Source organism: Panthera tigris, chromosome A2, assembly GCF_018350195.1.
Source record: "Panthera tigris isolate Pti1 chromosome A2, P.tigris_Pti1_mat1.1, whole genome shotgun sequence".
In the NCBI taxonomy this organism is placed as follows: Eukaryota; Metazoa; Chordata; class Mammalia; order Carnivora; family Felidae; genus Panthera; species Panthera tigris.
In genome coordinates, this window is record NC_056661.1 from 18,945,860 (window position 1) to 18,961,032 (window position 15,173).

General features: G+C 37.8%; 1 protein-coding gene across 4 annotated transcripts in view; it reads left to right on the forward strand.

Moving 5' to 3' along the window:
• RBM6 (RNA binding motif protein 6) overlaps window positions 1-15,173 on the forward strand; it is a 103,754-nt gene that overhangs the window by 19,958 nt on the left and 68,623 nt on the right. The window contains exons 4-7 of one of the 4 annotated variants that reach the window (XM_042978995.1): window positions 1,122-1,230; window positions 6,586-6,834; window positions 8,269-8,358; window positions 9,613-9,682. In XM_042978995.1, the coding sequence (XP_042834929.1) occupies window positions 6,721-6,834; window positions 8,269-8,358; window positions 9,613-9,682 (274 nt within the window). In that variant the 5' untranslated portion in view covers window positions 1,122-1,230; window positions 6,586-6,720. Of the gene's footprint in view, window positions 1-1,121; window positions 1,231-5,696; window positions 6,835-8,268; window positions 8,359-9,612; window positions 9,683-15,173 lie in introns of those variants that run through there. The other 3 variants (XM_007088543.3, XM_042978996.1, XM_007088545.2) reach the window with 3 other exon arrangements.

Below are 15,173 nucleotides of genomic sequence, written 5' to 3' on the forward strand. Positions count from 1 at the left end.
TCTCAAAGCAGTATGGCAACAAGAGGTTTGTAAGACATACTGAATAAGGAGAAGGGTAGTGGTCTTAAGGTACAAAGGGGAGGAAGACCATTAGCAGAAAGGTGAGAAGAGAAACAAAGTTTGCCTTATTATGCAGATAAGTTTTTTGGTAAAGAGGAATCTCTCTTAATTGCTCTCTTCCTGTACAATCAGGCAGTTAAGAAGGAGATAAAAAGTTTTTCCTGCTAGGTTTTGATTTCTTTTAATTCAAAATAATGTTTATACCATAGTGGTACATCTTAGTACATGCCCCCGCCCCCCCTTTTTTTTGAGAGAGAGCAAGCTTGCAAGCTAGCTTGAAAGCAGGTGCAGGAGCTGGGGAGGAGCATAGGGAGAGGGAGCAGGCTCCATGCCTAGTGTGGAGCCCTGACTTGGGGCTGATCTCACAACTGTGAGATCTTGACCTGAGCCAAAATCAAGAATCTGACGCTTAACCGACTGAGCCACCCGGACCCCCAGTACATGGCCATTTTTTGAGCAATCACTGTGATGAGGGCGGTAGACTGTTCTAATTGGCCAGGCTGGATTGTGTGGGCTCAACCACAGACTGAGAATGGTGTCAGTGTTGAGATGCTGTTTCCAAAAAGGAAGGTGAATGGATGCTGGAAAAATTAGTAAGTATTTAGTAAGTGTAAAGCATTCTTAGTACATTGAGAAATTTGTGATGCCCCAGGGTACACATATTTAAAAGTGAATTTCTTGGGGCACTTAGTGGTTTAATCTGGTTGAGTGTCTGTCTCTTGATTTTGGCTCAGGTCATGATTCCAGGGTCATGAGATTGTGCCCTGCATTGGGCTATGCACTGAGTGTGGAGCCTGCTTGAGATATTCTCTCTCTCTCTCTCTCTCTCTCTCTCTCTCTCTCTCTCTTTCTTTCTCTTCCCTACTCTTGTGCGTTCTCTCTCTTGCTCTAAAAATTTTTTTTTAATGTATTTCTCTTGTTATAAAGTAATAAGTAAATGTTTAAAAGTGACTTCTAAAAATATCCCTGCTGTTGTTCCTGATAAGCCAGGGTGGCAGAAATTAGTTTAGCCTTTACTTCGTGTTCTAATGTGTTTGTTTTTTGTGGTTTGTTATATACAGGTACTACTATAACTACACAGTTTGGTAGCAAAAGGATCTATTTACTGGGCCCTCTTGACATAGAGATGTGGGGGGATTCTCGATCTGCTAACAGAACAGGACCTTTTCGGTAAGTCTTGAAATTTGAACATTGAAATTTTGTAATGATGACATTTTTTGGTCTGCCATAAAGGGGAATACTTACTTTGTACAAAAACAGCTCTTGTTTGTATATTTATTTAGAGAGAGCACGTGCGCCCGTGCGCGCGCACGCACACACACACACACACACACACACACACACACACACACACGAGCAAGCAGAAGAGAGAGATCTCAGTCAGGCTTCATTCATGCCCAGTGCAGAGCCTGACTCAGGGCTTCGTCTCACAACCATGAGATCATGACCTGAGCTGAAACCAAGAGTCAGACATTTAACTGACTCAGCCACCCAGGAACCCCTAGAAATTTTTTAAATAGTTTCTGTTATTTTTAAAAAACCAGAGCAGCTCAGGTCATGATCTCAGGGCTGTGAGTTCATGCCCCCTTGCTGACAGAACAGAGCCTACCTAGGATTCTCTCTCTGTCCCTCCTCCGCTCATGCTGTCTCTCTCTGTCTCTCTCTTTCTCTCTGAATAAATAAATAAATAAATAAACTTAAAAAAAATTTCTGGTCCTTTCCAAAGTGACTGTGAGGTTGAATACCAAGCTTACCAAGTGTTTTGTGTTTTAGTGCCTTTTTTTTTTTTTTTAATGTTTATTTATTTTTGAGAGAAAGAGAGAAAGAGTGAGTATAGGCAGGGGAGAGGCAGAGATGGAGGGAGACACAGAATCCAAAGCAGGCTCCAGGTTCTGAGCTGTCAGCACAGAGCCCAACTTGGGGCTTGAACCCATGAACTGTGAGATTGTGACTTGAGTCGAAGTCAGACGCTTAATTGGCTGAGCCACCCACGTGCCCCTTAGCACTTTTTTTAAATATTAAAAAATTATCCCCTGATCATTATTTTTCTGTTTCTTTTAAGAAAGTAATACATAATGTGGCTAAAAAGGAAAGCTAGCAAAAACGTACATAAACATTTATATATGTACATAAACATTTTATTAATTTCACTAATTTATGTCTAGAATCCAGAGCTATGTTTTGCCCACAGCACATTGTGTTTCAGTTACCAAAATAGTTATCAGGAAAAAATAATTACTTAATGCAATTTTCTGAGGTACATTTCAATTTTAGGGATTACTGGGTACAAAGAGAAGTTGAGAAAGTAGTACCATTCAGTTAGTAGTAGATTATATTTTAGATTTGCAGGGAGTTAATTTTTTTATAGCCAATATAACAAATACTGATGATTGTATTTTTAAAACCTTTGCATTGTGCTGACAATAAGGTGCCAAAGGAATGTGATTTTTATGGTTTTACTTTGTGTATGGCAAAGAAATCCAACCTATAATATTACACATTAAAAAATATTGATGTTCCCTTGAAACTTCTGTTACTAGTAAATTTTCTTTTGGATTGGCAATCTGCAAAGTGTATCATGCAAATTCAAAAAGTGTTCTCACTATTCTGAAGCTTGGGATTCCAATGAAAAATTTAGGTTGAGAACTGGGTTTCTTAAATCCATATAATATTTAGTAAAGCTAGTGTTTCATACATACTAAATGATAGGGGTCTTTCTGCTCAGCGGTCTTTAAATTAAAGCAATGGTGGTGATGCTGGGTATGTTTTTCCTTTTAAAATTTAAGGTGTGTGTCAGTGGTCAGTAAATTATAGCCTGCAGCTCACTTTTGTTTTATTGGAACACAGCCATTTGTTTCTAAATTGTCTATGATTGCTTCCATGCCACAATGGCAAAGTTGAATAGTTGTGATCAAGACTGCAAAGCCTGGGGCGCCTGGGTGGCTCAGTCGGTTAAGCGTCCGACTTCAGCTCAGGTCACGATCTTGCGGTCCGGTCCGCGAGTTCGAGCCCCGCGTCGGGCTCTGGGCTGATGGCTCAGAGCCTGGAGCTTGCTTCCGATTCTGTGTCTCCCTCTCTCTCTGCCCCTCCCTCGTTCATGCTGTCTCTCTCTGTCTCAAAAATAAATAAACGTTAAAAAAAAAAAAAAATTAAAGACTGCAAAGCCTAATATCAATACTGTCTGGCTCTTTGTGGAAACTTTACCAGTCCCTAATCTAGATCAGTGGGCTTATACTTTAACATTTTTAAATATTTAGATTGTAATTTATCCTTTTTTGCCCATATTTATGGATGACTGTTTTGTAAATAAGGCTGTTTCTTATACAAATTAACCTAATTTAGATTGTTTAGATAAGCCTCAAGAAATGTTGGGTAACCTTAGCTCTATTGCATAACTTAAAAAAAAAAAAGTTTTTAGAACATTTTTCTTTTCACCAATTTATTATTTAAAATTCTATTTCCCCACCTTCATTTTTTTTCCTTCTGTAACCAGAGATCCGTTTTACTAGTTCCTTTTTTTTAAAATATGAAATTTATTGTCATATTTCCCTTCATTTTAAATAAGTTATTACATGCTATTTTTAAGATCTTTGACTAAAAGGGAGACATAGTTTATATAGCATAAGTTTTTGGAAGACTTATGCTCTGGATTTTAAAAAAGATATCTTGTAGGCAAATGATTATTTCATTTTAACTTATTACGTTTTATCTTATTTGGTTGAAAATGGCTTTTGTAGTCGCTGCTATTTTACGTTAATAGAACTGTATCTTGCATAAAATACAGTTCTAAGAACCCTAAAGTACGGTAGGGGTAGGTTACTCTAGATGAATTTGATCTTCCCAACTTAAGAGAGTAAGATAATCTTAGGGCAGTATTCAAAGACAGTGTTAGATGCATTCTGGTCAGAAAACATGTAGATTTAGACGCCTCAGCACCCATAAGTGTCTATCTACTGAGGCTTACTGTAAGCTAATTATTGGGATTTGATGATTTTAAATAAAACACTAGAGTTAGTGGTAATGCATCAGTTTTAGTGCAATACTGTATTATGAAGAACATTTAAACTTGCTCCTCTTATGATGAACCACATAGACATAATTAATGTTAATGGGAGCTAATAGAAATCATCATGTTCTGGAAATCTATTAAATATACATCATTCTAATGTTCAGGTTACTGTTGTTGAAGTCCTATTATTTTAAGAAAGGATTTGGCCTTGTAACTTTCTCCTGAACTGAGTGTCCTTCAAGTCTTTCTCTGGTGGTGTAGTCTGTGCTCAGAAGGGTCATACAATAGAACCTATATATTCTGGAAGAAGATAGCTGATTTGGACTTGATTTCCTAATATAATACTTTTGTTTTACTGCAAAATAGCAGATAACCCTTCAGATCATTTCATGTTTTCCTTTTTCATGCTCTCTCCTTCCCCTCAAGCTTAGGATCTAGGTATCTAATTGCAGATTTAAATTCCCTTTTACCAAAGCCAAAGCATGTAAAATGGTCTGAAGGTTAGGGAAGATTTGGGTAGAATGAAAGACTAGAGCAGTTCTCATTTATCTCTTGAGTTTTGTAAACTGAGAATGTGAATTTAATATTTACTTTGCTTATTTTTTAAATATATTTTATTACTATTAAAAAATAGCATGAGGCATTAGATTCTGGAATATCAGCTTTTGGGACTTGGAGATAATACTTGAAGGCCTAATGCTCTAAGTCCCTTTCAGCATTAAGCTTCTGGATGCTGTTGCTTGGCTAGGTTGATGTATGAACGCTTCGTGGCATGATTTCATGCTGCCTTTTGTGATACTCTTGGATAGTATTAATATTAGGACCCAGGTGAGAGCGCTTCTAGGTGGAGCCACTGTAGAACTGGATTTTAGATACAGCCAGGGCTGATGCTCAGCTGGTATACACTTGTGTTCTCCTGCTGGTGATATACAGCCAGTGTTCTTTCATTTTGGACCTGCATTCATTCTGATCTAGGTAGTGTCCATGCTGTAGCTGTAATCAAATATTTTGGAATGTTATCCCTGTATGCTGAAATGAGAAAGACACCGCCTAAAATTTACTGTCATACATTTATGGTGCATTGATTTATTTGATGTATAGGAATCATCATGTTGATCTTGGAATTCTAAGTTCCCTGGCTGTAGGAAATGGAAATTTTTGTAGTGTGTCACCATTGCTAGCTTATCTGGTGTTGCGGATTTTCCCTGTTGCAGGACTGGGTGAAAGCTTTTTCTGCAGCAGTCATGTTGAAAACCTTGTGTTGACTTTCCTCGTGTTCTGAAATGGGAGCATAAAAGTTTACTCCGCCACTTCGTCTTAAAATAGCAAAACATTGCTGTTTTCTGCAGATCTAGGACCTTGTTACAGAACTCTGCCAAAAAAAAAAATGTTTGCAGAAGAATGTGCTGTGATTAGAGAAGAATATGCTGGTGTGTAGATTTCAAACTCTCTGGACAATATGAATAACACTGTCTTTGTTTCTACAGTGGGAGCCAAGAAGAAAGGTTTGCTCCCGGGTGGAACAGGGATTATCCTCCTCCTCCCCTTAAGAGTCATGCTCAAGAGAGACACTCTGGCAACTTTCCTGGCAGAGATTCACTTCCCTTTGATTTCCAGGGGCATTCGGGGCCTCCCTTTGCAAATGTAGAGGAGCATTCTTTCAGCTATGGCGCTAGAGACGGACCGCATGGTGACTATCGAGGAGGGGAGGGACCTGGACATGATTTCAGGGGGGAGATTTTTCATCTTCTGATTTCCAGAACAGAGATTCATCACAGTTGGACTTCAGGGGTAGGGACATACATTCTGGGGATTTTCGGGATAGAGAAGGACCACCTATGGACTATAGGGGTGGAGATGGTACTTCTATGGATTATAGAGGTAGGGAGACATCTCACATGAACTACAGAGACAGGGATGCTCACACTGTTGACTTCAGAGGTAGGGATGCTCCTTCATCTGACTTCAGGGGCCGGGGCACTTATGATTTAGATTTCAGAGGCCGGGATGGATCCCATGCAGATTTTAGGGGAAGAGATTTGTCGGATTTGGATTTCAGGGCCAGAGATCAGTCCCGTTCTGATTTTAGGAATAGAGATGTATCTGATTTGGACTTCAGGGACAAAGACGGAACACAGGTGGACTTTAGAGGCCGAGGTTCAGGTACTAGTGATCTAGACTTTAGGGACAGGGATACGCCACACTCAGATTTCAGAGGTAGACACCGGTCCAGGACTGATCAGGATTTTAGGAGCAGAGAGGTGGGACCTTGTATGGAGTTTAAAGATAGGGAGATGCCCTCTGTGGATCCAAATATTTTGGATTACATACAACCCTCTACACAAGATAGAGAACATTCTGGTATGAACGTGAACAAGAGAGAAGAATCCACACATGACCATACAACAGAAAGGCCTGCTTTTGGCATTCAGAAAGGAGAATTTGAACATTCAGAAACAAGAGAAGGAGAAAAACAAGATGTAGCCTTTGAACATGAGTCTTCATCGGACTTTCAGAACAGCGAAAGTCCACTTCAAGACCAAGACAAGTCACAGCTTTCTGGAGGTGAGCAACAGAGTTCAGATGCTGGTGTGTTTAAAGAAGAAGGTGGTCTGGACTTTCTTGGCCGGGAAGACACTGATTACAGAAGCATGGAGTACCGTGATGTGGATCACAGGCTGCCAGGAAGCCAAATATTTGCCTATGGCCAGAGCAAGTCTTTTCCAGAGGGCAAAACTTCCCGAGATGCCCAACGGGACCTTCAGGTATGTTAATGGAGTAGATTGCTTTTCTGCTGGATGAAGTGTAGAGTCCAGGATCCTTGGTCCTGGGAGGCTCCTGGCTTGCTCAGTCAGTAGAGCATGTGAATCTTGATCTCAGGGTTGTAAATTAGAGCCCCAGGTTGGATGTAGAGATTATTTAAAAATAAAATCCTTAAAAAAAATAAACCCAAAATGTATATTCAGGAATGGAATGTACATCTCTAGAGCAGCTCGTGTATCTCTTATTTTGCTTTATGGTGCTGATTGAAATGCATTGGGATAATTTAGTTAGAAAGTATGTCTTTGGGAGTTGGTTCTCTAAATTCTTGCTAGTCAGGCCTTGTAGCTATTTAGGGAACATTTTCTATGTTTTGTTTTGTTTTGTTTTAAGTTTATTTATTTATGTTGAAAGAGAGAGCTCATCTGTGCAAGCAAGCAGAGGAGGGGCATAGAGAGGGATAGAGAGAGAGAATCCCAAGCAGGCTCCGTGCCATCAGCCCAGAGCCCTACGCAGGGCTTGAAGCCACAAACCTGGAGATCATGACTTGAGCCAAAACCAAGAGTCGGACAGTCAACCGACTGAGCCACCTAGGCACCGTAGGGTCCATTTTTTTGTTTAAACTCATTTAGGATATACAGAATACCTAGGAGTCTTCCTAGTTGTAAGGAAGTGATGGTAATATTGCAGGTATATTCTTACAGTTAACTTAATTAACTTAATTGTTGAATTTCAATATATATAATATATAATTTAACATATATAATCTAAGAGAAGAGAATTATGTTTGCAGTTGGTTAATGCAAATATTATCTTTGAAATAGACTTTACTCATCTCTACTCAGGTTACTGTTATTTTGGACAGTAATCCTAAGACATGCTAACCAAATGGATTTTGAGAATGTTAGAGCTGATTGACTATATAATTTATTGTTCAGGATATTTTCAAGAGTAAAAGACATCGGAGTTAAGGCTTTTGTGAATATGGATAATGCGTATTTCTCTGAATTGTACTGTTAAGTTGTATGGTCAGATGACACCTTTTGGTCTTGTTCTGAAATTTGTTTATAGTTGACATCTTTGACAAATGGCATCTGGTTTAAGAATTTTTTCTATTTTCTCATTCAGGAAAAGAAAATTATATTTTTGAGAATATGTTTTTTTCCCCTAATTATAAGTCCTGTTCAGTGTTGTTTCTCTTAATGCTCTGCTTTATATTCCAAGACTCTTCAGTGAGCCTTGGTTTCAGCACACTTATATACTAATGATTTGAAATTAAATTTTGGAACTCAAAAAAATAGAGAAAATTATAGTTTTTCATACCTTATATGATGCAAGTCATTTTGATTTTGCTCCTAAGAACCTGTATTTTACCTTCACTTTCATTTGCATACTAACATATACTCATTTCTGAAATAATCTTTTATTGTGGATTCAAGGATCAAGATTATAGGACTGGCCCAAGTGAGGAGAAACCAAGCAAGCTTATTCGATTAAGCGGGGTGCCTGAAAATGCCACAAAAGAAGAGGTAAGCCTCTTTCTTCTTTTTCCTTTTTTTTTTTTTCTGTCAATTAAAAAAATGTTTTTTGACTTTGTATTTTGAAAAGTTAATAGATTCACAAGAAGGTGCAAAGAAATGTACATGGAAGTTTTGGGTGTCCTTCCTGCAGGGTTAACGCCTTGTATTACTACAGGACAATAGCTAAACCAGGAAATTGGCTTTGGTACAATCCATAGAACTTATTTAGGTTTCAGCAGTTATACATTCACTCACTGAGGTGGGGTTTGTTAAAAACAAACAAACAAACAAACAAACAAAAAATTTTGACAAATAATTGCTGTCCTTGGACCTGATAATCATCCTTTAGGGCATAATCTAAGAGGGAGGATTGGATTGCATACATAAAGAGGCAGTTTATTTACAACAGTAAGAACTGGGAGCTGCCTAACTCGTCATTGTTAAAGGACTGGCTGACTAAATTATAGCTGAACTTACAGGGAAATCTGGTCAGAATATTACAATAAGAAGAGCAAACTGCTTACTCTGTGCCAGGCATTACGTGACATCTACATGCATTAGTTCTTTAATTATCACAGTACCTTATGAATAGGTACTCTTTATTCATTCCCTGTAAATATTAAGCATATGCTGGGCACTGAATAATATAGCAGTGGATATTGTAAAGTCACTGCCTCCATGGATAATAAAAAAGTAAACAAAACCCCATAATTTCAGGTAGTGATAAATGCTCTGAAGATAAATAAAGGTGTAGAGCGTAACTGGGGTAGGGGCTGTTTTTGATCGGGTATTTGGGGAAGGCATCACTAAGAAAATGACATTTGAGCCAAGCCTGACTGCTGGGAGAGAACAATCCATTTGAAGATGAGGAAAAGAACTGACTAGGTGTGAGGGAGTTAGGTGCCATGGCCCTCTACTGACTTGAGCCCAGGGCATCATCTTCTCTTTAACAGATGAGAAACTTGGCACTGAAAAGTTACACAGCAAGAGAGCAGGAGAGGCTTGAAATGTAGGCAGTCTGATTTCAAAGCTCAAGTTCTTGACAGTTATGCTCTTTCTGCCTTTTTTACGTACTTAGGAATTTTTTAATAATTATGTTCTACTCATTAACAGTTTTGAGTGACTAGAGTATGCATGGGTTAATTTTGCCTTTATAAAGTAATGATTGCTTTAAATTATATAGAATAAAAACAAAAAGGAAAGTTAAATATTCAGTGTTAGATAATGATTTGTGTCATTAGTGTAAACACCGTATTCTTGCAGATTCTTAATGCCTTTCGGACTCCTGATGGCACGCCTGTAAAGGACTTGCAGTTGAAGGAGTATAACACAGGTGAGTTTCTGGACGTGCATGTGGCCTTGGGTTAGGAAGGGTATTTGTCAGATCTCTGCATCATGTGCTACTCAAAATTTTTTTAAGAAACCACAGTTAAGATTTCCAGAAGTCTCCTGTTGATGTCTTCAAATAACAGCCAGCTTTAGTCTTAGCTGTGGTTCTTTGTGGCTGTTTGTCCACACATGGGCGATGAGGATGCATTGTTCCAGTTCTTCTGGGTGCCTATGAGATCTAAAGTGAGTGTTGTAGCATTTACCCCTGAATATATTTTATATAATCGTTAAACTTGCTGTTTATGTTCTTCATGGTGGTGGTGTTTTTATGTATGAGCCCATAGGATTTAATAAACTTACTGTATTTAAAAATTTATATTTCATTGCTTCAGCGTGACATTTACAACTTTCCAGAGAAATTGTACAAATTAGTGGTTTCTTGAATTTTCAGTCTTGCTCTGAGAATGAAGTCCTGCAACAGCTGTTTTGTTGAAATTCATGGATAGATCCAGAAGAGCTTTCTCTTTGACCTCTGCTCTGTGGTCTGAACTGCAGATTAAACTTTTCATAATATCCTCCTAGTGTCTTAGAGTGCCAAGTTTGGTCAGTTCCTTCGAATCTTAATACATTACAGAAAAAGTGGAAGTGAAATGTTAGGCATTCAAGGTATCGACTGATATTTTTAGGTTACATAATATGAAATGATTTAAATATGAAAGTAATCTTTAAGTGGTGTCTTTTGCAGAATTTTCAATTGAAGAAAGTAGACCATTAATCTATTTACAGAATTTTAGTAATCCAAATTTAAGAACTCTTCAAGAAAGAGTGTGCTGTGTTTTGAGGATATAGTTTACTTCTAAACAATTTACATGGAATAAATTTTTCATGTTAACTAGGTAGCTGCTTTTTCAGTTTGGTTCCGCAGAGGGAAACTATCCATAAAAATAAATTTTTGTGCTTGAAATAATTTGATATTTGTGTCATGTCTAGAAATAGTTGGTCTGTAAATTGAGAATAAACTCAGAAACATTATTTTTTAGAAAGCTAATTATTTTTTTGTTTTAAAAGCATCAATTCTGAGTTTGTGAAAACAGAAGAGTAGTTATGTTCTTACACATTCACGTCTTTGTGTGTGCGCGCGTGCGCATGTCTCATACACACTTTATTCATTCACTATTATCTTTAGGAACTAAAAGAATTTATAGGCTGCAGTTATTTTTCAACTGACAGCAGTAACCTCAGCTTTGGTCTTATTTCCTTAATTGTGTTTTCGTTAAGCATTGGTATATTTGGAAAGGAGATGTCTTGATGTTTAAATAGCAATTTAAACTCTTCATTTCTTTAGTACTGACTGAATTTATATATTGTCAGATTTATTAGCAGAGTAATGCTTATATTAATTTATAAGGTCCATAGAAGTTCTTAAATTTGCTTACTGTAGTAGCTGTTAGAATAATAATTGGCAGATGTAAGACATTAATTAATACTCCTGTAAAATAATTTAAGACAGTGGTTAAAAAAAAATCACCTTTCAGGAAATACACTCTTTTCTTGGCATTTTATTATATGAAGTAATGATGTATTAATGTTTCTTTTGTTTTAAATGAGATAACTGGATTACTAGTCCCATGTTATCCATTTCTTCATGGCAAGTAGAATGAAATTTTGAAAATACCTGTCAGATCATGTTATTGCCATGCCAGAAATCGTCTAAAGGTTTTCCGTCTCACTTGCAAGAAATTTGCAACTCCTTGTTCTGACTTACAGAATCCTGCATGAGCTGGCCCTTAGCTGTTTGACCTCATCCCGTACTGCTCTCCACCTTTCTTATTATGCTCTAGCCACACTGAGCCTTTCTGTAGGCTTGACCAAATACAGACTTCTTTCTCTGTCAGGGCCCTTGCACTGTTCTCCCCTCTGATCCTCACTTGTCTTCTGGGATTTAGTTCATGGCTTCAGTTTCACCTCTCAGGGGCTTGCCTCACTACCTACTCCAAAATCACTCCTTAGTTATTTTCATCATATCCTGGTTTGTTGTCATAGGATCTATCACTTTTATTTTCCAGTGGTTTTGTGTGTCTTATTCCTCCCACTAGAAAGTTCCATGACAGCAGGAGCCTTGTCTGTCTTGTTCCCTCCTGTTGCACTTGCCACTGTGTCTGGCACTGATGCGTTCTCAGTATGCATGGAATGAGTGAATATCTGTGAAGTATATAGAGAGCAGCTATGATCTCCTCTCAGGTGATCAACAGTAAAGGGTCATTTAGGTTCCATAGCAATGCAGTCATATCTGCTGAAGAATATGCCTTGGAGCAATCAGATGTTTTAAGAACTTTAACAGTTGCTTGTTAAAAGACTGTATGTGTATTTTAGCAGAAAAGGTGACTTTTATGAATGGCAGTTAGTTTTTTTAGGTTGTGTGATAACCTGCAATGATCTTGTGGGATGGACATTGCTCATAAGGGGACTGTAGGGTAGAGTTCGTCCTTTTCACTGGTGTAATGGGGCGGGGGGGGGGGGCAGTCTGTAACAGAAAAAAAGACTAATGCCTGCTCACTGACTTTAGTAATTATCAATTTAATTTTTGTTTCATTTAGAGCTGTGTAAGTACAGGGCTACAAGTTTTATCCAAAATCTGTGGGATCAAAAGTCAAAATTATAACTTTTTCTGAATATAGAAAGATAATGTGGTACGTAGATCATATATGAATTCTATCCCCCAGTGGGATGTATATCAAACATAGTAATACTTCAAAATATATGAATATTCTCACTAAGAGGACTGACTAAAGACAGTAAAGGACTCAGTATAGTAGTGGTCAGGATTTGTTTCCAAATGACTTCACATGACCTGAAAATTTACCAAAAACCTTGATATTTAAGAGATTTTGGGCTTTTAGAATTGCAGATAAGAATTGTGAACCTACATAATGTTGTGTATATCTGAGGTTTTTTGCCATTTGTAAATATGTTATAACCCCATTAGTTGTAAATTACCTTGAGTAACATTACACTCCTTGAAAAAGTATCAGGAGTGACATGTGTTTTGGTGACTGGATGAATAAACTTTGGTATGTACATACAATGGAATACTATTCAACATTAAAAATGGATGAATTTCAGGTATTATACTAAGTAAAAGAAATCAGATTCAAAAGGCTACATGCTGCATAAAAAGGAATGAAATACTGATACATGCTATAACTTGGATGAATCTTGAAAATATTGTGCTGAGTGAAAGAAGCTGGGCACAAAAGAGCACATACTCTCACATGATCCCGTTTTTTAAAGTGTTTATTTATTTTGAGAGAGAGCGCACAGGAGTGGGGAAGGGCCAGAGAGAGGGAGAGAGAGAATGCCAAGCAAGCTTGGCACTGTCAGTGCAGAACGTGATGTGGGGCTCAGTCCCACAAACCGTGAGATCATGGCCTGAGTCTAAATCAAGAGCCAGAGGCCTAACCGACTGAACCACCCAGGCACCCCTGATAGGATCCCATTTATATAAAATATCCAAAATAGACATATCTGTAGAAAAAGAAAGCAGAGTGGGTAATTTAGTTGTTACCAAGGGCTGGAGGAGGGGAAATGGAGAGTGACTGCTTAATGGGTATAAGGTTTCCTTTTGGGGTGATAAAAATGTTCTGGAAATAGATAGTGGGGATGGTTATATAACATTGTGAATGTGCTTAATACCACTGAATCGCATACTTCAAAATGGTTAAATGGTAAATATTATGTTATATGTATTTGATCTAATTTTTAAAAAGACTGTATACAATATGATTCCATTTCTGTGACATTCTGGAAAAAGCAAAATGATAGGAATAGAAAATCGTGGTTGCCAGGGTGTTGGGGGAGGATTTGGAAAGTAGAAAGAAACATGGCAATTTTGGGGCACAATGGAACTGTTCTGTATATAGGTTGTGGTAGTGTATCAATGTTAAATTCACCGAAATTGGTTAACTACTGTATCTAAGAGAATTTAAATAAGAGTAATAAGAGAATATCCTTATTAAGAAATAACTCGCTGAAGTTTTTAGGAGTGAAGGACCATGGTGTATACTTTTTTCTCTCCTGTGGTTTAGGGAAAAATATTTGATGCATATGGAGAAGGGAGGAAGAGAATAATGATAAAATAGACACAACAAGATATATCAGTAGCTGAGTTTGGGTAACAGGTGTATGCATGTGTTTGTGCTATTATTCTTGTAACTTTTTTGTAACTTGGAAATTATTTTCAGTAAAAAGTTGAAAAACTGATATGCAACTGGGGTGCCTTGGGTGGCTTAGTCAATTAAGCATCCTACTTCGGCTCAGGTCATGATCTCACAGTTCGAGATTTTGAGCCCCCTGTCAGGCTCTGTGCTGACAGCTTAGAGCCTGGAGCCTGCTTTGGATTCTGTGTCTTCCTCTCTCTCTACCCCTCCCTTGCTCATATTCTGTCTCTCTCAAAAATAAAATGTTAAAAAATTTTAAAAACTGACATGCAGCTGATATATTTTATTGTTAAATGATTAGAAATCTTGCAAGATAAAGACTACAGTGAACAGCTTCTGTGAACAATAGAGCAGTGGTTCTCCAAGTGGGTGCTGGACCAGCAGTGTCAGCACTACTTCAGACCTTGTTGAAATACAAATTCTCAGGCCTCACTTTAGACCTGCCAGATGATAAACTGGGGGTGAGGCCCAGCTGTCTCTGCTTTAACAGGTGTTCCACTTGATTTTGATGTGCCCTGAATTGTGAGAAACCACTGCATTAGATTGACTATGTTTATATTCTTTATTCTAGAACTTTTTGGCACTATTTAAAAGAGACTTAGTAAGCAGGTACACTTTCTTTAAGTCAAAAAGACTAATGCTTTTGTGCTTTTGGAGCCTATGGCAAACACTTGCCTTGTCTGCCTCATGCCACTTCTGCTGTACTGAGCTGGGGTGGGAGCTAGAGTAGGGTTGATGCTGTTTTATGACCTTAGTTGTACTTTCTGTTTATGTAGCATATCTCCTCCAGAGATCTTGGAATGGTTGTAGATGTTCTCATTCTCAAAGTGTTTCTGTAACCTATGAATATAGAGAGAATTGCTCTTGGTTTTTAGGTGGACTTACTACATACTATATGGTATACAAACTTGCTGTGATACTTTTTCCAAAGGAATTTGTATTATTTAAGCAACAGATGACATAGTTTTTGGATTATGTTTCCCAATGTTTCTATGTTTGAGACATAGAAAGTAATTCTTCATTTCTTCATAGAAGTGAATTCTTCAATTCACTGAAGTGTTACAGAATTATTATTTAAAAATTGTTATTTATTTATTTAAGTAATCTCTACACCCAATGTGGGGCTCAAATTCATGACCCTGAGACCAAGAGTCACACGTTCTTCTGACTGAGCCAGCCAGGCACCCCTATAGAATTATTGTAGTACTGTTTTATTAATCAGTATAGCAAAGATAGAAGGCTGATGGAAGTGGTGTTAGGAAGAAGGAGTATCTTGCT